The 25,469-nt window shown below is 38.5% G+C and overlaps 1 protein-coding gene across 1 annotated transcript in view; it reads left to right on the top strand.

The window, feature by feature from the left end:
• Window positions 1-20,207, top strand: part of st6galnac3 (ST6 (alpha-N-acetyl-neuraminyl-2,3-beta-galactosyl-1,3)-N-acetylgalactosaminide alpha-2,6-sialyltransferase 3) — a 68,985-nt gene extending 48,778 nt beyond the window's left edge. Inside the window, exons 4-5 of the mRNA XM_078264927.1 lie at window positions 16,398-16,505; window positions 19,108-20,207. Coding sequence (XP_078121053.1) covers window positions 16,398-16,505; window positions 19,108-19,297 — 298 coding nt within the window. The 3' untranslated portion in view covers window positions 19,298-20,207. The remainder of the gene's footprint in view (window positions 1-16,397; window positions 16,506-19,107) is intronic.
• The last annotated feature ends 5,262 nt before the right edge of the window (window positions 20,208-25,469 follow it).

The following is a 25,469-nucleotide window of genomic DNA, read 5'->3' as shown; positions in this document are numbered from 1 at the left end:
GAAGAGAAATTTGCTTTGAAATTTTAGCCAGAGTGTAACTGAAACAGTAAAATGATGTTGGTGGGCAGTAACTGTGGAAACTGCTTTTGACTTTGACTCACTTTTAAGGCATTCAAGTGCAATCAGTTGAACCTAATTAAAAAAATAAATAAAACAATATTACAACATCATACACATTATTTTTATCCAATGGAAAAATATAATCTTCCACTCCTTTGGGCTATTACAGTAGGAACGTAATTTTCAGAGAATTTCAGATCTATTCATCAAAGGTAATCACACCTGGCAGCGGTCTATTTTAGGGATAAGCGCAGAGTTAATTATGATTTATTATCAAAGCTATATGCAGCACTGTAATGGATTTAATCTTACACTGAATGCCTGTGATTTATGAATTGTAACAATGAAATTTAAGAGGCAGGTAAGACATAATCATGCATTTATTTTGACCCATAGAGGTATAAATGTTGCTTGTAAAACAGACAGCTCAGACACGTTCTCCCTAGACCTAAAGAAGTCTTTGCCTCCGACTCACTGGGATGCTGCAAAATTAATGAGAGAAAACTGCTGGGGTAGTGCTGGGCATAAAAGCATCAGATGCCTTCTCCTGCACTGAGAGAATTATTGAAGTGCTGGTTGCCAAGCGGAGATGAGGAACTCAGTAGAGAACCCTCGCCGTGAGCTCTGTGCATGTCAGGAGAGGGGCAGGATTGCTGTGAGAACGCAGGATGGAGACGGGGGGAGGGGAGGGGGGGTGCTTTCGCCATTTAGCACCATCTGGTCGGTCATTTGGGTGTTTGTGTCTTTTTTTTGGAATACACGACAGGGGACAAATGTTGCGTGTGTGGAGCATGTTAGGATGATGGATGTCCTCCACTGCAGTGTCAGTGAACACAGCAGCCTGGATCATGCTAGCAGCACAGAGACTCTGTAGGGGAGTTCATGTCAAGAAATGAGACGCAGCAGCACAATTATGTACAATCCATGCTTTCTCTCTCTGCATAGTCTCGCATTGCCAGACCTTTCTCCACAGCACTGCGGAGGAAGGTCTGGTTAGTCCACACAGCAAAACGTACTCTGGTTTATTGGCATTTCTTTAAACCAATCACATTTGCCTTAGGCGGTGCTAAGCGCCGGACGGAGCCACAGTGCCGCTGCGAAATAGTCTCGGGAAGGAACTTGTTTTGGTGGAACATGTGTACGTTCAAAACAGAAAACTCAGATTGGACAGATCGTCTAGCTAGCTGTCTGGATTTACCCTGCAGAGATCTGAGGAGCAGTTAACCATAGTCCTCATAAATCGACCAGAGTTTAAAATTACAACACAAAGAAAGAGGAAGCTAAAGAGGGACATCCGGCGGAATATCCGGCAGCACCGGAGCAATCCCGTAAGTGGAACATTGTGGATATAGACTACTCTCTGCATGACAGGACTATGATCATGATATCAGATTAGATTTTCATATCATTTTTGAAGTGCCCTCATTTCAGTCATTATTGAAACTTCATAAAATCCAGACCTAAGCAGAAATAGCTGATGGAGAAGGTGCACAATTAAGCAGCTCTTATATGGACAAAAAAAGAACAAAATCAAAAGTAGGCTCAAGTTGTAGGCTTTGGTTAGTTTGACAACCAGTCTATCTTGTACCAGGGTTAGTATCAACCAGCTTCACAAATGTGAAGATTTTCCGCTTTTCCTTTTAATTATTTTGATCATTCATCATCATCATCAATTGTTTTTTTTTACTGTTGAGGTTTGGACTGTTGGTTGGACAAAACAAACATTATGAATGTATCACTTTGGGCTCTGGGCAATTGTGACAGCATTTCTCACTATTTCCCGAATTTTTACAAACCAAACAATCAATCAATCACTCAATTAATAGATAATGAATACTTGAATGAATACTGCAGGCAGGTCATTTAATCAGAAACATCAGACAAACTTTAAGAAGAAAGAAAACTTACCAGAATCTGGACTTTGGCAAGACTTATTACCTTACCCATTATGAATCTGCCACTTTTCACTTTTGCAGCATTTCCTTTGGGTTAATGAGGCATCATTTACTGCACCCCCATTTTTAGCTAATATAGTAGTTGTATTTTACCCTGAAATATCAGTCACATGCGACCTCCCTTAAAGGTTTATGATTAAAGCTGATTATGATGATATTTGCCAACCCACCCAACAGGCAGACACTGCACTCCACAGGCGAGGTGAGATCGCATATTAGAAAAGGTTGAGTAGTGATGACAGAGCAGATGAATAAATGTATCATCAGCAGCAGCAGCAGCATGCTTTGAAGCAACTTGAGACACTTCAGGAAAGGTTAAGATTAAGAATACATTTCTATCCCACTGGTATAAACAGTACGCATGTTCATTATAATGGAAGGAGAAATGGCGCTCTATGACACAGAGGAATACTATATATATATATATATATATATATATATATATATATATATATATATATATATATATATATATACACAGTGGGGAGAACAAGTATTTGATACAGTGCCGATTTTGCAGGTTTTCCCACTTACAAAGCATGTAGAGGTCTGTAAGTTTTATCATAGGTACTCTTCAACTGTGAGTGACGGAATCTAAAACAAAAATCCAGAAAATCCTATTGTATGATTTTTAAGTAATTAATTTGCATTGTATTGCATGACATACGTATTTGATACATCAGAAAAGCAGAACTTAATATTTGGTACAGAAACCTTTGTTTGCAGTTACAGAGATCATACGTTTCCTGTAGTTCTTGACCAGGTTTGCACACACTGCAGCAGGGATTTTGGCCCACTCCTCCATACAGACCTTCTCCAGATCCTCCTTTCGGGGCTGTAGCTGGGCAATACGGACTTTCAGCTCCCTCCAAAGATTTTCTGTTGGGTTCAGGTCTGGAGACTGGCTAGGCCACTCCAGGACCTTGAGATGCTTCTTACGGAGCCACTCCTTAGTTGCCCTGGCTGTGTTTTTCGGGTCGTTGTCATGCTGGAAGACCTAGCCACGACCCATCTTCAATGCTCTTACTGAGGGAAGGAGGTTGCTGGCCAAGATCTCGCGATACATGGCCCCATCCATCCTCCCCTCAATACGGTGCAGTCGTCCTGTCCCCTTTGCAGAAAAGCATCCCCAAAGAATGATGTTTCCACCACCATGCTTCACGGTTGGGATGGTGTTCTTGGGGTTGTTCTCATCCTTCTTCTTCCTCCAAACACGGCGAGTGGAGGTTAGACCAAAAAGCTCTATTTTTGTCTCATCAGACCACATGACCTTCTCCCATTCCTCCTCTGGATCATCCAGATGGTCATTGGCAAACTTCAGACGGGCCTGGACATGTGCTGGCTTGAGCAGGGGGACCTTGCGTGCGCTGCAGGATTTTAATCCATGACGGCATAGTGTGTTACTAATGGTTTTCTTTGAGACTGTGGTCCCAGCTCTCTTCAGGTCATTGACCAGGTCCTGCCATGTAGTTCTGATCTTCCTCATGATCATTGATGCCCCACAAGGTGAGATCTTGCATGGAGCCCCAGACCGAGGGAGATTGACCGTCCTCTTGAACTTCTTCCATTTTCTAATAATTGTGCCAACAGTTGTTGCCTTCTAACCAAGCTGCTTGCCTATTGTCCTGTAGCCCATCCAAGCCTTGTGCAGGTCTACAATTTTATCCCTGATGTCCTTACACAGCTCTCTGGTCTTGGCCATTGTGGAGAGGTTGGAGTCTGTTTGTTTGAGTGTGTGGACAGGTGTCTTTTATACAGAATTTTACAGACCTCTACATGCTTTGTAAGTAGGAAAACCTGCAAAATTGTCAGTGTATCAAATACTTGTTCTCCCCACTGTATATATATCTGGCTATACTGTATCTATTTAACTATATAGACAATACTGATACTAAAAGGATCAAATCAAACTGGTCTTGGTCTTTTCATGATTCTTGTGGAGTAAAAGACAAATACAAAATATTGCCAGCCTTATTTTTTATAGGCATTGAGCAGTACAGTCACAAATGGGCACTGACATTTTGTATAGTGTTCCAGGGGAAACATGATCCCAGGTCCCAGGAAAATAGAAGTAGATATCTTTACCGTGAGACACACTAGACTCATTTTGAAGTTGACAGAGTTGTAATGCAGCAATCGATACAGTTTGTAAAAAAGAAAAGTTAGGAGAACTTTGAACATAATATCATGTAAGTTTGTTCAAAACAACAAGCTGCTCTTGCTATCATTAGGCTAAAAATAATATTTATTTAACACACCTGTTATTATAACAGTTGAGGCTTTGTCTTCTTGGTTCATTAGTGTAGCTTCTTCCTTTGTTCGTTCTGATTTCATTAGTTTAAGGACTCACACTTGGGTTGATTGGTACACTGTTTGCATCTGTTCATCTCCTTATAAATAGCATGTGCTGTTCAGGGGCCAAGTCTTTCAGTTTAAGTTTAATGACTTTTATAATTGTAGAAAAAAAGAAGCCTGTTTAAAACTAGTATATTGTATTTCCTGCTCTTGGTGCAACAGAACTACTGGTAGAGTTAGAACGTATAATACAATCTGCTTTGCTGTTGTTTAATGCCTCAGTTTACATTACACCACTTAAAACAACCATCTGTTTATGTGGATAAACACACTCCCTGTATAGAAAAAGGTTAAACTAGAATACAATTTAGTTTCACATGTCAAGTGTCAAAATTAACCCAAAATGTTGCATGTGGAGAATCAGCTAGTTAAAAAGGCCAGTTAAATCATGGACTGAGATGCTGCTTCCAGTATTTTTCACTTAATGCTAAACTGATTCTATTGTGCGCAAAGTCTTCCCTCAACATGTTGAAGTTGACCAAGTGCAAAAGTCTGAGCTTCACCAAACGAACAGCAAAACCACCTTAGAGCCACAAACTTGCTACATTCAGAGAAACATTTAAAATAAGGGAGGATTAAAATGAACTGGTGTGCTATTTGTTCCACAGAAATCCGCCTGTTGGTTTGGCATGCTCTTGACCTTGCTTTATTGTTTTTTTTGAGTTTTCATTTGGAAGAAGTCAGTAGGATTCACAAAATGTAATGCCATTCTATCAAATAGTTGTTGGAAATATTTAAATTGCCTAAGAGCCACACTGCCATGGCTAAAAACATACTTATACAGTATAAACAATGTAAAGTAGGTTAAAGGGAGATGAGTTCATAGTTTCAAGTCAAGAGTGTCATTGGAGAGAAAGAAAAAGACGAAATCATCTTAAAAGCGAGCTACTTGCTATTACCGGTCACACGTTGTGTAATTTGTTTTGTATGTCTAAAGGTGCCAATAAAAAAATTGATCACAAAAAAAAAGAAAAGTGAGCTACTTTCTGACCTGACAACCAAACAAAAAATGGAGCTTCTCTGCATCAACAAGCATCTTTTTTTTTTTTAGGGTTACCGTTGTGTACTAGTACAAAAGTAAACTAGACTTGAAGAAAGCAAATTGTCTTTTTCATAAAGCAGGTTGTGGAGGTCACCCCCGATGCTTCATATTGCCTCCAGGCAGAATTAAGAAACGCCTCAGCAAGCCTACACAGCTGCATCGCTCATTCCCATCATTAAAATAAATTGCTGTGTCCTGTGGTCTGTGTAAAAAGAAAAATATTACAAAAAAAGCCTTGTTTTTACCTTGCGGCTCTGCTATGGATTTTGTCTGTGTTGTCCCAGAGGCTCCTCAGCTGCTTCAGAGACATAGGAAGACACATTATGTTGTTCCTCTACACAGAACTCGCCCATGGGCAAACACAACGACTTGTCTCGCGGCCTGTTGTTGTATGAAGTAAATAATAACGAAAAGTAATTTGCATCAGCCTATATCTTGCCAGGAAAAACGATTCATATATCTGGATGAAGAACAGGAGGCGAGTCTGCTGTTCATGGCTCTGGAGAGAGGATACATTTAAAAACATCTTATGAAAAAGCCCTTCTTTAGAATGCAACGGTTTGATGGTACTTGAGAAGCAAGTACCATCAACTATATTCAACTGAAGCTAGGAACTCCTGCCGTTGCCCTTGACATAGGCACTATACTAAGTGAATATATATACAAAGGATACAAAGGAAATACTATTATTAGGGGTGTTGAAATGAATCATTACATTTATGCATCGCGATGCGGACCTAGGTGATTCTGCACCGATGCAGTGACAGACCATAATCGATTATTGCCTACTGATGTTACTTGTTGATTTTCCAGTCACTTTTTGTTTTTGCCTTTTGTCTGTTGTGTTCAGACGCCACTACACTCAGGAAGTGTCTTTTTTAAGAGCAGATACAATAAAAAGGGAAGTTCATTCTTGAATTTGTTGATGAAAACCATTTGTGATGAGGTGATGCATCGTGGTGCATCGGGATATTGAATCGATTCGATTAAAATTGTTAACAGGATAATCGAATCGTGAGACAAATGAAGATTCACACCCCTAATTATTATAGTATACAGTATTAAGCTCGGCTAGACTGGCAATTTCTTTGAAGCAGAATAGGTGCGAGAAAAAGAGATTAAGGGACATAGATGGTTCATATAATGCCTACCCTCCTCCTCTAGGAGAAGAAGAAGAAGAAGAAGTTTGATGAAATACTCTCTACAGATTGTGTCTGAAGTGACTTGATAAAGGAAGGATGTGTGGGAGGGCTCTGGTTTCTCCATATCAAAGCACACACTGACCTGGCTGAAAAGAACAGACTGCGCTGATCCTGCTTCTGGGCACACTTTTATTAATGTAACTTTATTTATATAGCACTTCAAAAACTGTTGCAAAGTGCTTTGCATCATTTAAAGAATAAAAACCATTGTACTGCTCCAAAGAACAATGGGTTAAGTCTACATTTAGTTGAAATTTGAATTTGTTTTTATATAGTGTGTGACTTATGTGACTATGTGATACCTCTATCTTACGGCTGACATTTTGGCCAGGTCTCTATTGTAAAAGAGATAATGTATTTCAAGAGACTTCCTGGCTAAATAAAGTTTAAATAAATGAATAAATTAAATACATCGATCTAGCATAATGTCTAGAAACGGGGGATTCAAAATTCAAAATGCTGATAGGCAAATTTTTTTTACTGTTAGACACAGCCAGGCTAGCTGTTTCCCCCTGTTTCCAGTCATTTGTGCTAAGCTAAGCAGGCTGTAGCTTCATAATTTAGAATATAAACATGAGAGCAGCATCGATCTTTTCATCTAACTCTCGGCAAGCCAAACCAAATGAGTGCATTTTCCAAGATGTGAAACTACTTTAAATCCATGATTTATGGCCTATTTTAGTTTTTAATTGTTGAGACATTCATATTATGCGACCAGGTACTCCTACAAACACAGGTGTCTAATTATGTTTATATTTGCATTTGTCTCATATTGTATAATATCAACTTTTGTTTGACTTGCAGTCAATAAGAACTTTTTACAGTCAAAGTGATTTCTTTCCAAAGTGTGAATCAACTTCTCACAATAGAGTTGAGTTATATCCCCCTATGTGTTTTTGACAAGTGTCATATCACATTTGTGCAGCTGCAGAGGCATGTATAAAGCACGGTTCGACTAAACTGGTTGTCACTTTGGATTTTCTCGCTCATATGGACAGATTGCCTGCTGTGAATGTCAAGTGCGAGTTATTGAACAGAGTCGGAGGTAGAGGACACTCACGCTGATCTTCGCAGCTCCTTAGCCTCTGGCGCTCGGCAGGTAAAGCACAACAAGCTCCAGCTCAGTCAGACTTCAGGGATTATTTACTTAGACCCTGCTCAGAGTGTCGAACTTTATTTCTCAAACACCCTTAATTTCCCAGTGCTGGTAGCGCTGCAGCGTCCCAGCATGTCAGTCCCAATCACTCCTGCTTCACTTAACTCAGGTTTGTGTTGGATATAGAGACAGAAAAAGAAGGATTTAACAGAGCTTTTTACGTGTTTTCTCATTTTTGTTGCCCAAACATAATTTATTATGTTTCATTTTTCAAGAAAGCTGTGGCAGTGGGGACTAAAGGAGACTCTGTAAAAAGCCAGGCAGTATCGAGCCAGACCTCATGACACCTTTTGTTTGCCGTCTTTGAGTAAAAGGCTGTGTTTCTCTGCTTTAACAAAACAAGCAAATTGCATTTTCTCTGTCCTCTGGCTCTGGATGTTATTTGTCGCCTGCCAAAGCAGCTTCACACCAGGCTTTATCTCTCTTTTAAATTGGCCACGCAATAACAACATCCTCTCTGCAAAGTTGTGCCATTATGATTGTCAAAGGTAAACACGTTGTCTGTTGAAATCAGTCGTTCTCTCTGCATCTCCACTTCCACACATCTGCTTTGAAATGTTAGTTATCAGGTCAGCAGATCCCACCCCTTTATTCATTTCAGCAAGCTTTTTTTGCTCCAGGACATTCAGCACTCGACTGGGGATGTGGTGTATGTTTGTGAATGTATGTGTGTGTGTGCCTGTATTTCTGTGTGTCTGCTGCTTGAGTGGCAAATGGCTAATGAATAATGCAGGGTAATGATGATGTGTTGACAGCTCTGACGGCTGAGAGCTGCCGAGCTGTGTATCACTGATAATGTGCTATTTCCCTACTGTGCTCCTCCACTCCCTTATTACAACAAAATGCTTTTTTTTTGTAATTTCACCTCACCACAGCTCTGCCGTCAGTGTGTGCCAGAGAGTTTGTTGGGCCTTCCAAACTAATAGCTAAACTACATTGTGCACTTGGGGCCTTAAAGCCACATTTTACAGTAAGGATGATTCAAACTTTAGTTTAGTTTGCTTATCGGTTTCTAAATAAATTCCGGTTAGATTCTGCCATTTACGCTCACTGAATTTGGCTGTGTGTGTGTGTGTGTGTGTGTGTGTGTGTGTGTGTGTGTCTCTCGCAAAGAATAGTATTTAGAGTCTGCCTTCATATCCTAACCCTATCTCCTACTCCTCACAGTCGCCATATTTGCTAATTGCTAATTATCACTAAACTACAAAGTACAGCCAAGGTCTCATGAGAATGTTATAAGTTTTGCAGGCATGGCTTTAAATTGACACCCGCCAACCAGCCAAATGTGGGTAAAAATTAACTAAAATAACTAACTAATTAACTAAAATTAACATTGTAAAGTTACTAGCCAATTTGGCTGGTGATGAATAAAGCAAATCACACAGCGTCTGTTTAAATCGGCAGGCTGCAGAAACGATGCGACAAGTCATTGTTGCCAGATCGGTCTGTTTTCTGCCAAGAGATCTGGGCAGTTTTCTGTGCGTTTGGCTTGGAAACGTTGTCTTTATTTGGCAACACTGCTTGTAGTACTAATCCTACATTTCCCATGAACACTATGTTTTGACGTGTCAGACAACCATTGGCTATGTGCCTAGCGTGTGTGGTATCGATAACAAGCTACGCTGACACGGAGAAGACGAACAGAACGGTGCAAAACAAACTAGAGGAGTTGAAATGGAAAGTATGTTAGTAAGGAAAAAAATGTATGACATATGAAAAAAAAACATGTAGCTAGTGGAAAATCTGATAGCTAGTAACTTTGAAAATCTACTAGCCATGTTGACTGGTGATCACAAAAGTTAATTTAAAGTCCTGTTTGCAGGTATTTGGTGATGATTGCGAAAGATAAAAAGTTAAGGAGTCAAGTTATTGCAATTCTTCCTGACAGGTACGTAAATGTGTGTATCAAAGTCCATGGTAATTTTACCAATAGTTGTTGAGATATTTCATTCAAAATCACAAATGTGCACCTCATGGTGGCACTACAGGAAAAGTCAGGGGATCATTAGTCTGGCTTAATGGATGCACATTTCTGGGATAAAGCCTGACAGGAGAAACATCCGGCACGTCTCCTCTCTCGCCATTTCCACTATCGGGGTTTAGCACTGCCTAGGACTGTCGTGGAGAAAAAAAAAATACAAACAAGCCAGATTCAGCCTCTGGGTACCGTGAACGTCTTTACAAAATGTTCCGATATCCGATATTTATTGAGATATTTCAGTGGGTGACCAACCGTGACCATCTCTAGAGCCATGGCACTAGCATGGCTAAAAATCTAAATTAATAAAATATATTTGACAGTTTTTTGTTATCTGGTCATAATTATCTGCATTGAGTGGGGTGGGGCCACTTGGATTTATGTTTTCTAAAATTCAGTCTAAGGTCCTGTAGCCAAATGATTCAACCAGAATCTAGCTCATGAATCCTTTTCAGTTTCTGTGATAATCACACTTAGTTTGGTCTTAAGAACAAATCCTCAGCTGTACAGGGATGCATAACACATTTTACTTGTTAATCAGCAGCAACAGAGGTTAATTTGTAATAAGCAGAAGAAAAACAGCTGAACTGACAATGATAAGAGCACCACTTACAGAAACTCAGACTTCATCAACTTGATCGCCAGGGACACAGGCTTCAAGAGTATTATTCACACTGTTTGACTGATCTCTAAAGAGTGCAGGGCAGTAACACCACAGCAATTATTACTGAGCGCCAAAGATAAGAGACTTACTTATTAAGGAAAGCAACAGAAACCAGCACTGGTAAGCACAGTGTTCATGTGGCTGGAGTGACTGTCCATTATCAGAAAGTTCATAGGTTCGATCCCCAGAAGAGATTTGTCTCTCAGCAGCGTAGTGTCACGTCAAACTGTCCTTGGACAAGACACTGCAGCCTCCACCTGCTCAGTGGTGCAATCTACACTGTGTAAATGTTTCTCCCGTGTTAAAATTTGACCTCCTTGCATTTAATGATGCATGTGTTAGCATAATATGGACTCTGGAAAATATAATAAGGAGGTCTCTGCAAGCCAAAGAATGAATTATGAATGCAGCGTCTACACTATGGTCTTCTTATAATAAAACAAAATTTTGGGGCATTAAAACGAATCATCAAAAAATGTCTCCACTTGGCGTAATTTGATACTGTAACACTAAGTGTCTAAACGAAATATGAGTTGAAATGTAGTTAAGAACTAGAAAAAATTCTCTGAGAGGCCTCTTATCCATTTGTAAAGGCCTCACTGGGGTGCTATAATACTTTTTATTGGGTTTTAAAGATTTCTATTGTGTAATGTTGTATGTTTATATATCTGTTGTTTTTTTAACAATTTTAAGACCATGTTTGAATCATCCCACGTTATTAAAAAAAATGTTTGTAGACCCATAAATAAATCAAACCAAATCAAAAATATTGAAAGGTAAAAATGTAATATCTTTAATACATTTTGGACACAGCTCTGTAATGCAAATTAGTTTTTCTTATCTCATTCCATCTCATCAGCCACTCCCACCATCTCCTTTCCTGCTTTAATAAGGTCTATGTCTATAATTGCTCGTAATCATAATTCATTATTTGTATATCATTTGAAAAACTGGCAGCAATGACAAGAGACAAGGAAATTACATGTCTTCTCCATCAAAGTGTTAAGTGACTGACGTAATGAGAAATGTAGATGGGATGTTTCTCAGTGATATGAAGTTATATTTTACATTGAGGGATTAGGAATTAGGAATACATTAGGAATTGAAGGATTGTATGGCACAAAGAGATCAAGCAAAGAAAATGGCAAATAACTCCAACTATGAATCGGATTGGCAAGTTTACCGCAAGCTAAGAAATGATGTGACTAATTTAAATAAAAATAAAAAGAAGATGTATTATGAAAATGCAATTGGGAATGCAAAGCATGATAGTAAGAAAATGTGGAATATTCTTAATGAGATGATGGGCAGTAAATTCAAATCTACCCTATCTTTTCTTGAATCAGAAGGACAATTTCTTACCAAGCCTGTGGATATTGCTAATCACCTCAATAACTATTTTAACAACAAAGTGGAAAAACTTAGGAGAAAATGTGCCAAACAACTAACATACAATCATATACCTTGATTAGAGATCAAATTATGATAGGAAAACAATGTACTTTTGAATTTATTAAAGTTGATGTGAGATATGTGGAAAAGTTGCTTCTTAGTTGTAAAGACAAATCATCTGGTGTGGATAATATGGATACAAAACTTTTGAAATTGGTGGCAAACTTGATTGCCATTCCAGTTAGCCATGTGTTGAATATGAGTTTAGAAAAAAAAATCTTTCCAACAACATGGAAAACTGCTAAAATCATTCCTTTATCGAAGAATGCAACTGTACCATTTAGTGGCCCAAACAGTCGACCAATTAGCCTGCTGCCGGCTTTAAGTAAAATCATGGAGAAAATTGCTTATGAACAAATACAATGTTATTTTTCATATTTCATATATACAGATTATCAACATGCCTACAGAGTTGGACATTCAACAGGCACAGCCCTTACTCAAATGTCAGACGACTGGCACAGAGAGATAGAAAATGAGCAATTAGTAGGGGCTGTGCTGTTGAATTTCACTGCGGCTTTTGATATCATTGATCACAATTTGTTATTAAAAAAACTAAAATGTTATGGTTTTGATTCAAGTGCAATACTTTGGCTAGAAAGCTATCTAGCAAATAGGACACAGACGGTGTACTTTAATGGGAGTTTTTCAGAGGTAAAATCAGTAAGCTGTGGAATTCCGCAAGGAAGCTGTTTGGGGCCATTACTTTATTCTATATTTACCAATGAATTACCTTTAACCTTAATAGATGCAAAAATGGCGATGTATGCTGACGACTCAACAATATACATGGCGGCATCTACCAGCTGAAAGGCTTACTAGTGTTTTGAATAAGGAATTGCAGTCAGCATTGGAATGGGTAACAAATAATCAATTAGTTCTTAATGTATCTAAAACCACAAGCATTGTATTTGGAACAAAAAAAAAGTTGTTTAGTGAACCTAAATTAAATGTATGTGTTGAAGGTAAGACAGTTGAACAGGTACAAAGGACCAAGCTTCTTGGGGTTATAGTAGACAATAAATTATCCTGCTCTCAACACATTGATGGGGTGGTGAAAAACTGAGTAGAGGTCTTTCAGTGATAAGGAGATTTTCTCAATAAAAATGTAATGGGAAATGTCATTAAAATGATTGTCCTATCCCATTTGGACTACTGTTCAGGGGTTTGGTCAGGTGCTGCCATATCAACTATGAAGACATTGCAAATTGCTCAGAATAAGGCTGCACGCTGTTTACTAAGGTGCCCACTCAGATCAAGCTTGGTTAAGTGTAAGGAACAGATTAACTGCCTCATTGCTCAACTTTACCAGAATTTTTTTTGTGACTAAACAGCCGAGAGTGTTGTATCAGCAACTTGGTCTTAGTTCTAATAAACATGACAATATATAGAGCCATGATTAATTGGAATGCAATGCCTAGTCATGTCATTCAAGAAAATAGAAAACCTCAATTCAAAGTATTACTTAAAGAACATCTCCTGAATGAGCAGAACTCTGTATTGGATGATATTCAATGAATGCTGTTAGTATCATTGAGGGTTCACTGTGTGCATTTGCTTGGTCATATTATTAGTGAAGTATTGAATGTTGTTTTTTAGTGGTTGTTTTTGATGTAATGATGCATGGCAATGTATAGCTGCACAAGTTGTGGGTGGACTCCAGGAAGAATAGCTGTGGCTACGGCCCCAGCTAATGGAGATCCCAATAAATGAAATCAAATCTAATGACATTCCCATGCCAGCCTAATGTTAGCATGCTAACACACTAAACTAAGACAGTGACCATGGTGAACATTATATCTTCTAAACATCAACATGTTAGCATTGTCCTTGTGAGCATGTTAACTTGCTGACATTAGCATTTAGCTAAAATCAGCTGTACAACCTCACAGAGCTCCTAGCATTGCTGAAGACTTAGTCTTGTTTTCCTGTGAATTACTGAATGATTTTATAGCTGAAAATGATTTATTTGTTATTTGGTTGAATTGGTCACTGCTGGTAAATGATGCATTGGAATGATGAGGGGGAACAAATAGACATTCCTTCGATTTTTTTTATGGATCACACGCCACAAATGTTGAGAAACAGTTGGAGTTTGTGTTGAGCGCTGTCCAAGGTGCTGATCCTGGAGCAGCCAGGGATGCTGGAGCTGTCCAAGGCACTTAAACAATAAGGCAGCATTCCTCCTGGTGCTCTAACTCTGACCGGATGCATCATGGCATACAGGATTTGCTGTTCTCAACATCCATGTTATTTTAGGAAGTATGTCAATTTCTTCTGGTTTTTTATTCTTTAATTTGCCGTTCCTGTGGACCACTTTGTTATTTTTTTCATCTTGGTTCTCTCTTGTGGAGCACCATAGAGTCATGGAATATAAAGGTTGTAAAGCATTCTAGTAACTGATATCCATTGGGACAATACAAATAGGAATTATTTAAAGAGTTTACACGTTAGTAAATTAATCCATTAGTAAATGCTAAGAGAAAGGAAAAATAATAAGCAGAGGGTAAATGGAGAAATAAATGGTAAAAGGAATTACTCTTTTCAATGACCTGTTAAATATGTAATTTGAATTAAGTTTGTGAATAAAGATATATTTTTTTCTAACTGTAAATTATTGTGTTTGGGTATTAATTTGTAATTTGATTTATGTATTAGGGCTGTCAGCATTAACGCGTTAATCGCAATGCGATTAAGGGCAGAGCATGATGCGTTAACTTTTTTTAATTGTATTAATCGCATGCTGCCATTTATTAATTTATTTTCACTTCACTCGGCTTTGCGTCGTGCCTAACAGGCTACTATTTTGCCATACTTCCTCGTAACACATCCTGCTGCTGCAGGAATAGCAACGCGGATTTCGGTGCCTCATTCTGGTGCCACTGATATGCCTGCACTTCTCTCTGATGCTCTGAAACAGATGTTACAGGAAACAGAAACATTGCTTGTTGTTAAATGCCCTTTTCCCATCTGGTGGTTGTTTTTGTCATTCAACAGCTATTTACTAGTGAAATAAGTTATTGTTAAAGTGATTACATTATTATTAAACATTTAATTTTGACGATATGGCCTTAGCAATAAACAAGCCATTCTTTAATGTCGCCAACTGTTTAGTACCCTTCTTTTTTTTAACTTTCTTAAAAAGTATCGGTTCAGGCACCGTTAAGGCACCGGTACCGTTTTAAAAGTACTGCTTTAGCACCGGTATCCAAACCAAACAATACCCAACCCTAATATTGACTCTAGATTCAAATGTGTGACTAGATTAAATATATAATAAACAAATACAAATCTTAAAATCAAGTTCATAAAGTCATTTTCTTTGCATTCATTTGATTCCCAATCAAGATACACTGGTAAGAATTGCTTTCCATTGTTAATATGTACTTGAAAACAGTTCTGAAATGCAAAATAATAGAATTTTAATCATGTGATAAAACATGTGATTAATCGCGATTAAGAAAATGTAATCGTTTGACAACCCTAGTATGTATTGATTGATTTATGTTGTTTTCTTTATAAATCCTTTTTATTTGACCTATTGGTGGATTTATATATTGATTTGTAAATCATTTTGATAATTCTCCTTTTGATTGCCCGTTTTAAATTTCAAAGAATAACTTCATCAATATATTGATTTGCAATTATTTTTTATTATTTCCTGTATTTATTCTCCAGTCAGATATCAATGAGTAGATGCTTTATAACCATTTATATGACCCTGTGGTCCTCTATAATCTCTGTGCTGATACTGTGTCACACTGTGGTGATGCTGCAATCCCCTCCCCCCCCCCATCATTATCAGCATCATGCTGTGCACTCAGTTTAATTTATACAAGGTCTACAGCTACTTGTAGTATTCTGCATTGCTGAAAGGCAGGGCCCCCTCTGGGAGCGCGGAGCCCCCTGCCATGCGGGTGTACACTCTATGACCCACTTACTCAAAATGATGCACCTCGACTGTGTGTTGTGTGTTAGAAAATTATCAAAGCTTCCTTTTTTTTTACTTTGAGAGGTCATAACACCACAAGTATGATGCTGATGAAAAGATTATTCATGTTGTTATTGATAGGTCCACGGGGTGCCTGCTTTCACAGAGCACGACGTGTGTGCTGCTGTTGTGATGATGAGCTGTTCAACAACCCAATAAAGTATATATACTGAAGTATGAATTTTACAACCTCTTTAACTATTTATGTACACAGAAGTAAATGGGTCTTTAACATTAGAGAAATTACTTGTGAAATGAATAGGAAGACAGACATATGGTTATGTACCTGGGGGCTGTGCTGCAGATGCATTTACATGTTTGATTCCTAGCTGAGGCTCTGATTCAGAGTAACCTACAATACAAACAGCTAATAGAATTACATTTTTAGGTCAGCTGCATTACAAGCATAGAAAAGCAAAGTACAGTACAAAGGTCAGAGAAATGGCGTCCTGGAATCTCTATAGATGTTTTTGTTTTGAAGCAAAATGTCTTTTTATGCAAATGAATATTAGAGTAAAAGAGTTGTCTTTGTGTGTTCGCAGGATCCAGTCAGGGTCCTACCTCAGCACTGGCTGGTTCACGCTCATCCTCGCCATGGACATGTGCAAAGAGATCCATATCTACGGGATGATAAATGACACCTATTGCAAGTAAGACACAAACTATCACCCTCCATACTTGGATGAAAAATGCTCAAGTTCCGACAAAAACTTTGAAAACTATATTCACATTCACAGCAGCGCCAGCCAATCGCAGCCTTCCATAATCGCAGACTGCCTTGTTGGAATACATTTTCAGTTCCACAGTTTGGATTTAATGGCTGAATTTCTATGCTGAAATCCATATTGGATTCTTTGTGACGTGAATACCATTATGTTTTCCTGCCTAGAATACCCAGCAGGCTACAGAGTCTCCGATGCTGCGGGTGGCTGGGCTGCAGCACCCAATTCCTTCGCTGCTTAAAGTTTTATTTGTATATCGGCCTGTATTCTTCTCTCTGACTCTTGGGTGAGTGATTACTGTCTGGCTGCGAGGCCATAGGAGGGATGACAAACAATATGATGTTGCTCTGGGCATGGCTGCTTGGTGTCAAGTCATCTCAGTCTTGATTGACTCGCATTCTCTCTCCCTACGTCTTCACTGCGCTCTCGCAGCTCAACCTGAGCTCTCTCTATCCCCCGAATCAAACACTTTCACCTAATACGCAGTGAAAATCCTGCCTTTTATCCTCTTCATGTTCCCCGTGCACAGCGGGAGTTGAAATATAAACAGCCCCAGACACATGGCAGAGAGGAGTGATAATTCAACCAGCACCGAGGATTTTATGATTCAGTGAGGCAGTTAAGTGGCAGTGTTCTCTACCTGCCTGTCTCTCACTTGTTTCCTTCCTTCCTGCATGAGACAGGAAGATATTGTGTTCCACTGAGATCCTGAATGGACAATTTATTGTCACACAAAGTGCTGTTGGCAGCCAACTGCTCCAGCACAACAACAAGAAGAGATGTTTTGTGTGACGATGTTCACAGCTCTAGTCAGAATTGACCTCTGCAGATATGTGCACTAGAGCTCCAACAGGTGCTGCAGAGAGGGTGAAATTGAGTTTATTTGTTAACGTTGGTGTGCACCACTGTGTGACACAGAGAGAAGAGAGGCAGTGATTGGGCTGTGTATTACTGTAAGCTGGCAGACAGCCATAGTTGCGTTCTCGCTGTGAACCCCCTGGCTGGCTGATGTGATGGCTGTTTCTCTTCAGTCTGTGTTCATTCTCCCAATGATATTGTTACACGTCATCTTCTCATAAAGCTGTCACTCGCTACTGGAAACCATCTTCAGAGTGCACAATGAATCTATTCTACTGCTTTTAATGGTTTGAAGATGCAAACTGTAAACAGGGTGACCCGTCATGAAATTCAGGTCCGAATGGCTTAACTTCTCTACTACTGTACATTACTCTCTGCCAAGGAGGTTATGTTGTCGGTTTGGTTTGTTTGTGTGTTTGTCAGCAGGATTATGGAAGAACTACTTGCCCGATTTTCATTAAACTTGGTGGAAGGGTGTAGCACGGGCCAAGGAAGAACCCATTACATTTTGGAGCAGATTGGCCTTGGCGGACATCTGCACTCTTCGAATGTCTTTCTAGTTCTGGATGTTTTCAGATTTACTTTGGCTCAGAATGGGAATAAAATGTTGTCATGATATTTTAGAAAATGATAATAGTATTTACTGAATAAATTTGCCGCCAACAGCAGCTCCTGTTTTTTTTTAAATAAGGGAAACCTGCCGAGTGGAGAAAATTGCCCGGGGCAGCCTCCGTTCAAACTACTGATGCTGTCCTGAAGGATCTTCAGGTTAATAATTTAGTGTGCCTATTATTTCAGATAATAGTTTTTAAAGCTGGAATTTGATGACTGGAATTTTTCCCAAACTGTGCTGAAAATGTACCAGCCCTAAATTTGGTCTCACAAGCAAAACCATATTAAAACAGTATATTATTATATTTAATATATATTATTTATGTACCTACATAAACAGTGTGAATTCCAATAATAGAAGCACTTGAAAACTGAAATTGCACAATCGGGGTAAATTAAATTTTTTCGTGTTTTGTAGACCTGGTTTGGAATGACAAACACCTGTGCTACTTTACAACGCATTTATATGTTATAAATACAGTATTATTTAACTTTTAACAAGGGCGGGGTGATATGATCAACAACATCCTTCATACGTGTAAAACTAAAACTTTAGTAAAGCAATTTTGTTTGCAGCTTGCTTGGAATAATTAATTAGAAACAACAGAAATTTGTAACAACAACATGATGATATAATTGCAGCCCAACTCTACTTTTTAACTTTCATTGTGACGCACTGCTCTGATTAAATCTGCGCTGATCTGATTAAATGTAATCGATCAGCCAATTACTTGCTCAGCTGAATCAGATAAATCCTGTCACATCTCATCTCATTATCACTCATGCACTTACTGGATGACATTTTAAACAATCACTGCACTCATTAAATACATGCCTTTCCTGTATGATGTAGTGCCAATGTCAAATGAATACATTTCTTCTAAAGTTAGCAGAGGCACTCTTTATTTCAGGCGATGCACAGGAACATACACAGTTTATAATATAATAATTACAAAATATGACCTGAAAGAAATGAAATTATGTTTTGGTCTCTCTCTCTCTCTCTCTCTCTCTCTCTCTCTCTCTCTCTCATTCTTTCCTTCCTTCCTTTCCTCTTTAGGACGGAGGGTTACAGAAAGGTTCCCTATCACTACTACGAGGCGGGCAGCCGGGACGAGTGTGCAGAATATCTGCTCCATGAGAGCGCCCCCTACGGTGGGCACCGCTTCATCACCGAAAAGTCTGTGTTCACCAAGTGGGCCAAAACTCATGCCATCAAGTTCTTCAACCCACTTTGGCAGCTGTCGTGACCCTGGCTGAACCGACATGGAAATACTACACCATCATCGTCATTATCATCATTGTCGTCATCTGGGGACCAGCTGGGCCTCTACACTGACCGAAAGTGTGTTCCCTGATGTGCACAAACATCAATTTTGGCACAAATTCCACTTCATATCCATTTTAAAAAGGTTAGTTGATGGCTGCTTGTCCTGGATGGCTAATATCCAGGAAGTGCTGTTTTTTGTTGTTTTTTTTTTTGTTTTTTTTGAAGGCCACTCAATCAGACAGACTGCCGGTCAACCTGGACAGCAAAAACATATCTCTTGCTTCTTAAGTCTTTTTCCTCTGAATTTGAGAGCTGAAGAAAGTGCACAGCACGCCACTCTTTATTGACTAATCGATCCATTCGCTGCTCTGTGAGTTTAGCAAAGGATGGCTTGTAGACTAATTTAAAAAAAAAGAGGAGAAAACAACAGAAAGAAGTGACAACCATCTGTTCACTTTCTGTGACCTCAGCAGCTCACATGTCTGCAGGCCTGCAGAATTAAAGTGTTTTTCAGGACTGTAGAGCTCAGCTGCTGTCGAGACGGGTCACGTTGCCATGGATGCTTGACGAGCTTGCCTACTCTGTTTCTTCTGCGCGTCTATCTTCTTCTGTCAGGCTGTAATTAATCTATAACAAGTATCATTCAGGCCTTTGTCTCTGACTGAGGGATCATTGAAGGCAATTTTCAATTTACTCTGCGCCGTCTAAAAAAGCTTCAACAAACAAGGTCAAAAAAGGAGACCAAAAGGTTGAAAAAAGGAGACAGCAAAAAAGAAAGGATTTCAGTCAAACTCCAAGGTGAACCAGAGTTGTAGATGTAAATCAGCTTTTTATATCATTATGCTTGGTTGTTAAGCTGTGTGTAAACTCAGACAGCTTAAAGATGTCAGCTTTTTATAATGCTGTGAAATCTTTTGGCTTGATGTCGGGATAGGTTGCTAATTTATTCTGCAGAGATAAGTTAACACTCTTTAACAGTGTGCTATTGACAATGTGGGCATCACAGCACATAGAGCAATGTGCAATAAGAAACTCCATACTTACGGAAGGAGTTAAATCAGTGGCCCCGCAGAGGGAGAGATTTATGTGTGCAGTGAAACCATTTGAAGTTAATTGTATTCTATTATCATTTTGTGCCTGCAATATACTCTGCAGTCCATTGTATAGAGACGGAGAAAGAGGCTCTCTCTCTCTCTCGCTCATATTCTCATCCAGCTTTGTGCCTCTTTGTGTACAGTATCACTGTGTGAACACATCTTCCCATTTGTCTTTGAACACAGCGTGCGTGTCTCCTGGTTCAGGTCATTACATTTGAATGCATCTGATTTGAATGCATAATTTAGTTTTTCTTAAAAAAAAAATTTCATCAAACTACTATTTCCAAGAATGAACTTTCATGCACACTGATAGGAAGTCCTAAAAGTGCTATGGATGAAATCATAACAGCAACTGTCAACTTATAAATCTGAGCTAATGTAGATTGTGTGACACAGTTGAAAGCTACAGAAAAAGCTAATATTTTAAATTTATTCCACTTTTAACCCAGATGTCTAGACATATTTTGACCTGCAAACAACCCAAACCCTGCTTTCTGGGTTCTCGTGTGTCAGCTGCATGTTTGGAAAACAAAACATGTTTGGCTTGAGGAACAGGAATAGAAAATCTGATCCCTCTCTGTTTTCCATACAGAGTAAGGCATCCCAAAACTTACAAAGAATGACCTACAACTCTAAACTCATTGTAAGTCCGCCTAGCTGACAAGAGCATCAGCAAAATGTAAAAACTCCCTATTTTAAATTCCGCATGGTGTAGCTTGGCGTGTAGGAGATGACCGTAACACAGGCGGGGTCAGGGGTCAGATTTCCTGTGGGACAACACGTGCTCGAGAGGTATGCAGTATCCCGGCACTGCGAGCGTCTGCAGATCAAAGTATATCAACCACACGATGTAAGTAAAGCAGAAACGCTTACGGTATTATTTCTCCTGTTAAGGAAGCCTGAAGATAAGATCTGGGCCTCTCAGTGTCTTGATACTGAATTGATACAGTATGCCATGCATGTTACATGATTAATGTACATCTTTTATACATTTCCACTCATCCTGTGATTGTGCAATCATCTGGCAGCTCTCCACCAATCAGTTTTACCTCTGCTGTACAGTATATCCACTGTTAATTGTAAAGCGCTTCACACCAAGATTTTAAGTTGTTTAGTCGTCCCATCTTTTTGAGGTGTGTTATGGTGCATTGTGTAATTTGTTTGAAATTGTTTACTCACAACTGGAAGAGTTTCTTTCTGTTCATCTTCCATCCTTCTTTTAATGAGTTTTTTTTAAATAACGGTTGCTTTTATTTTTTGTTGATGCAGTGGTATGTGAGCTGCATTGTTTTTCTGCTGCAGATCCTGTGTTGCCAACATTTTCTACTGCTTCAGTCTGTGCTCTTGGTTATTTTTCTCATCAACAAACGCTTCATTGTTCTCAGCCAGAACACACTGGAAGAATACCCAGAGATATTATGGAAAATACGCCCTTATATAGGCTCCCATGAATCATCTGTCGCTTGCAGGAAGAGGACTGGAGACACATTAGCTGTGAATTAGGAACACTATGAATGAAAGTGTGAGCATAGTGGGAGGCAAAATATACTTTTTTTCAAGAAGATTTGTTTTAACTTTAAAGGAACACTTTTTGGAAGAAAAAAAACACTTAATCGCTGTCCGGTAGTTGGATGACAAGTTTGATTATACCACTCCTATGTGCCGTACAGCCAGCAGCTGCTTAGCTTAGCTTAGCACAAAGACTGGATTCAGGGGGAAACAGCTAGCCTGGCAATGTCCAAAGGTAACAAAATCCACCTACAAGCACCTCTAAAGCTGATTAATTAACAAATATCTCATTTTTTTTAATAAATATAAAAACCAAAGTGTAAAAACAAGCTGCTCTGAGCTGTTGACAGGCAACCAGCTGAAACTCCAGAAAGAGCTAGCCTCTGCTTCACTAACTTCTGTAACTCAATTCAATCTCTCATTTAGCACTTCTTACATTGGTCTTTCTGGGGGGAAAATGAGGCGTGTTCCTGGAGTTTACTTTGCATATTCTAAAACAAATCTGCACCCAATACAGCAGGTACTACAGTATAAGAAGTTAAGGCCTTTGTGATTTTAACAACGATTACTTTGTGAGAACAGAGAAAACTACAAAAAATCGTGGGAGTTATAGTTTTCATTGTGGGTACTTGGTACTGGTAAAACTTGGTCATTCTGTATCCGTAAAACTCACCAATGCTCTCTTCTAAAGTCATTTTCCCAACTCTTTAGTTGCAATCTTTGCTATCTAAAAAAAGTGTTCAGTCTGCCAACAAAACAGAAAACTACCGTCATCCAAACATATGAAGCGAGCCACACCACCTCTGTTCCAAAGCTGCATTCTTAGTTATTATAATTGTTACAAATGTCAATGGACTTTTGAATGAGCTTTTCTTACTTTTGGAACAGAACCTGGAAGTTCTGGTTTCACTTTGTCTCTTTATAACTCCCCATGAAATCAGTGAATTGATGTTTTACTTTTAGGTTTTTGTACTGATTAAACAAACAAGATCTAACTTGTAAAGTTAGTGAGCTTTATTTTGACAGTCTTTGTGCGAAGCTGAGATAACTAGCTATAACTTAATTTCTATTCTCAATTAACTATAATGCCAAAAAGCAAATTAATTTACCAAATTATTCCTTAAATAACATTTGTTAGCCCTGAATTCTTGTTAATTTCTGATTCTGGCTCTTTTTTTTTACATTTACAACTTGAACTGATTGGCCTCATTTCAAGTTTGTTTGGAAATGGTTTCATCCATCCTCTCAAACGTGAAGCAGACTCTTCTCTTTGTACCTCGCTGTATATATGCAAATGGAAAACAACATTGCTTGTACTCAGCTGTTCGGAAATGGAATGAGCTCTGATTGTTCGCTTGTTGTATAATGCAAAGTTTAAAAGCAAATTAAAGCAGAGCTGGCTTTAAAAAACCTGATTGAAACATCTCTGTCTGGAGGTCTGCGGAACAAAGATGTGAATTTCAGTATTCCTCAACATTTAAAATGCTTTCATTATTTTTGGCTGTTTTTCCTTCTTTTATCTGTCAAAAATAATTATTGTCTGTTTTGGAGTTGAGAGTTGAGATTTTGAGAGTCTGACCTTGCTAGTTTGTACCTTTTTTCCTCCTGACTTGTTGCCGTTTTCTGAAATGCCTCAAGTGCTTTCTTATAATGAAACTTTTATTTCCCGTGTGCATGTCTAACAATATTGTTTTTTTGTGTTGTGAAGCACTTTCCTTTTTTTCCATTTTCAGGTAAAGTGTCCTTGTGAAATGTGTAACTTTGGGTGTGTTTTGAGTTACATAGAATGTAATATAACACTGAGGTTGTTATGATGAAAGTTGTTTGTACTAACACACTCCTTTTTTATTGGTGGTAAAATAACATTCAAATGCTGCATGTATTGCAGGTTATTGAAATGTACTTTTTGTCAAAAGATAAGTGGTGATTATACGTATTATTTTTGTCATTTGCTGTCTACATATTAACTAAAATTAGATATATTGTGAATGTTCCTTTTTTTTACCAGCGTGTCCTCTGTGTCTTTTATTCTCTGTGGGGATTAAAGAAAATCCAAAAAAAAGCCAAATATAATTATAGCCCTTTCTAAACAAAACAAGCACCACCAGAATATGAGAAACCTGGTAAGATGTGTTTATGTTATATGAATGGAGCTCAAGCTGAGCTGCCATCTCAAATCTGGTGTCCCATGAGATTTTTAAAACATCAGTGAAGGAGCAGAGATGTGCGGAGTTCAGACAGGTCTTTGGAGTTTCAGTGAGCATGAGAGTTTTTTTTGTAACATCTGCATAAATAAAGAACACAAGTTTTAAATAATAATGCTCACATATATGGTTTTTATGTTACAGTGATGAATAAAGTATCAAGACAGAAGCAGGCTGAGATATCCTGACTTTTTTTTATATTTTTTATTTTATCTAATAAGCTCAACCCCCCCCCACACACACACACACACACACACACACACACACGCACACACACATGCACACACACACACACACACACCCCACCCCATGCCTTGTAAACACTGTCTTTCAAACTCCATGCCACCAATTTGTAACTGAGGCTTATAGTTATACATGTGTATTTTCCTAACCATGATCTTCATACTGTATACTACTAATTTGCAACAGCAAACATGTTTTGCAACAAACTTAATGCTTCCCAGATTATGTTTTTATCAATATAATGAGGTTTTTATTAAATTTACTATATCTGCAAAGTCGCAAATTGTTTATACCAAATGTGTCGGCAAAACATTCACTGACAACTTCTTTGATTTGTTTTCCCAATTATATCCTCAACCTTAATGCTCTTGTGGAAATGTTTAGGTTTAAAACAAAGCTCTTGGTTAGAAATAGGGAGATGCAGGTCTTGGTAAACTAGTGACAAAGAGATAAGAGGTGTTTACTTTTTTCTATCTTTAACCTAAACCACAATCCTTCCTTAACCTAACCTTTACCATAGAGTTTTTGTATCCTAAACCTACTGTAACGGGGTGAATTTAGGTTCTCCTTTGTCAAAATATTGCGCTTTGTCCTTGCAGCATGAAAAGTTCACACTTATTTGACTGGAAAAAAAACATAGCAAGAGATAATACAAAATAAACAGTCAAGAAACATAAATGAAATAAAAGAAATTGACAATAAAAAGATGGACAATATAACTTTTTAAAATGAAGAGCTGTACAGTTTTGTACAGGAATGTGCAAAATATAGTCCAAGGAATCTGCAAGAGTTTACAGTACAAAGTATAGTAATTAACTAAATAGCTGCGAGCGCGGCTGGGTGGAGCCGCACAGAGAGCTCACAGTGGGAGCAACGGGAGTAATGGACATGATGTCATTTGCAAAAGCGTACACCAACACAGAAACTAATGAGCCGTTGGGTAAATGGAAAATAAAACTACTTTTTCAGACTACCTCACCTTGAAGTGAGAGAAACAATTTTCACTTCAGTTACCTTGACTGTGTTTGACTTCAATTAAATTCCTGCCTGACCTCATATTTAGGCTACTCTATCTCTTTTTTCTCATTTTTTCTTTTTT

The sequence above is a fragment of the Sander vitreus genome, chromosome 12 (genome assembly GCF_031162955.1).
Source record: "Sander vitreus isolate 19-12246 chromosome 12, sanVit1, whole genome shotgun sequence".
Lineage (NCBI taxonomy): Eukaryota > Metazoa > Chordata > Actinopteri > Perciformes > Percidae > Sander > Sander vitreus.
Note: the sequence above shows the minus strand (reverse complement) of the source record. Positions and strands in the feature narration are given on the sequence as shown.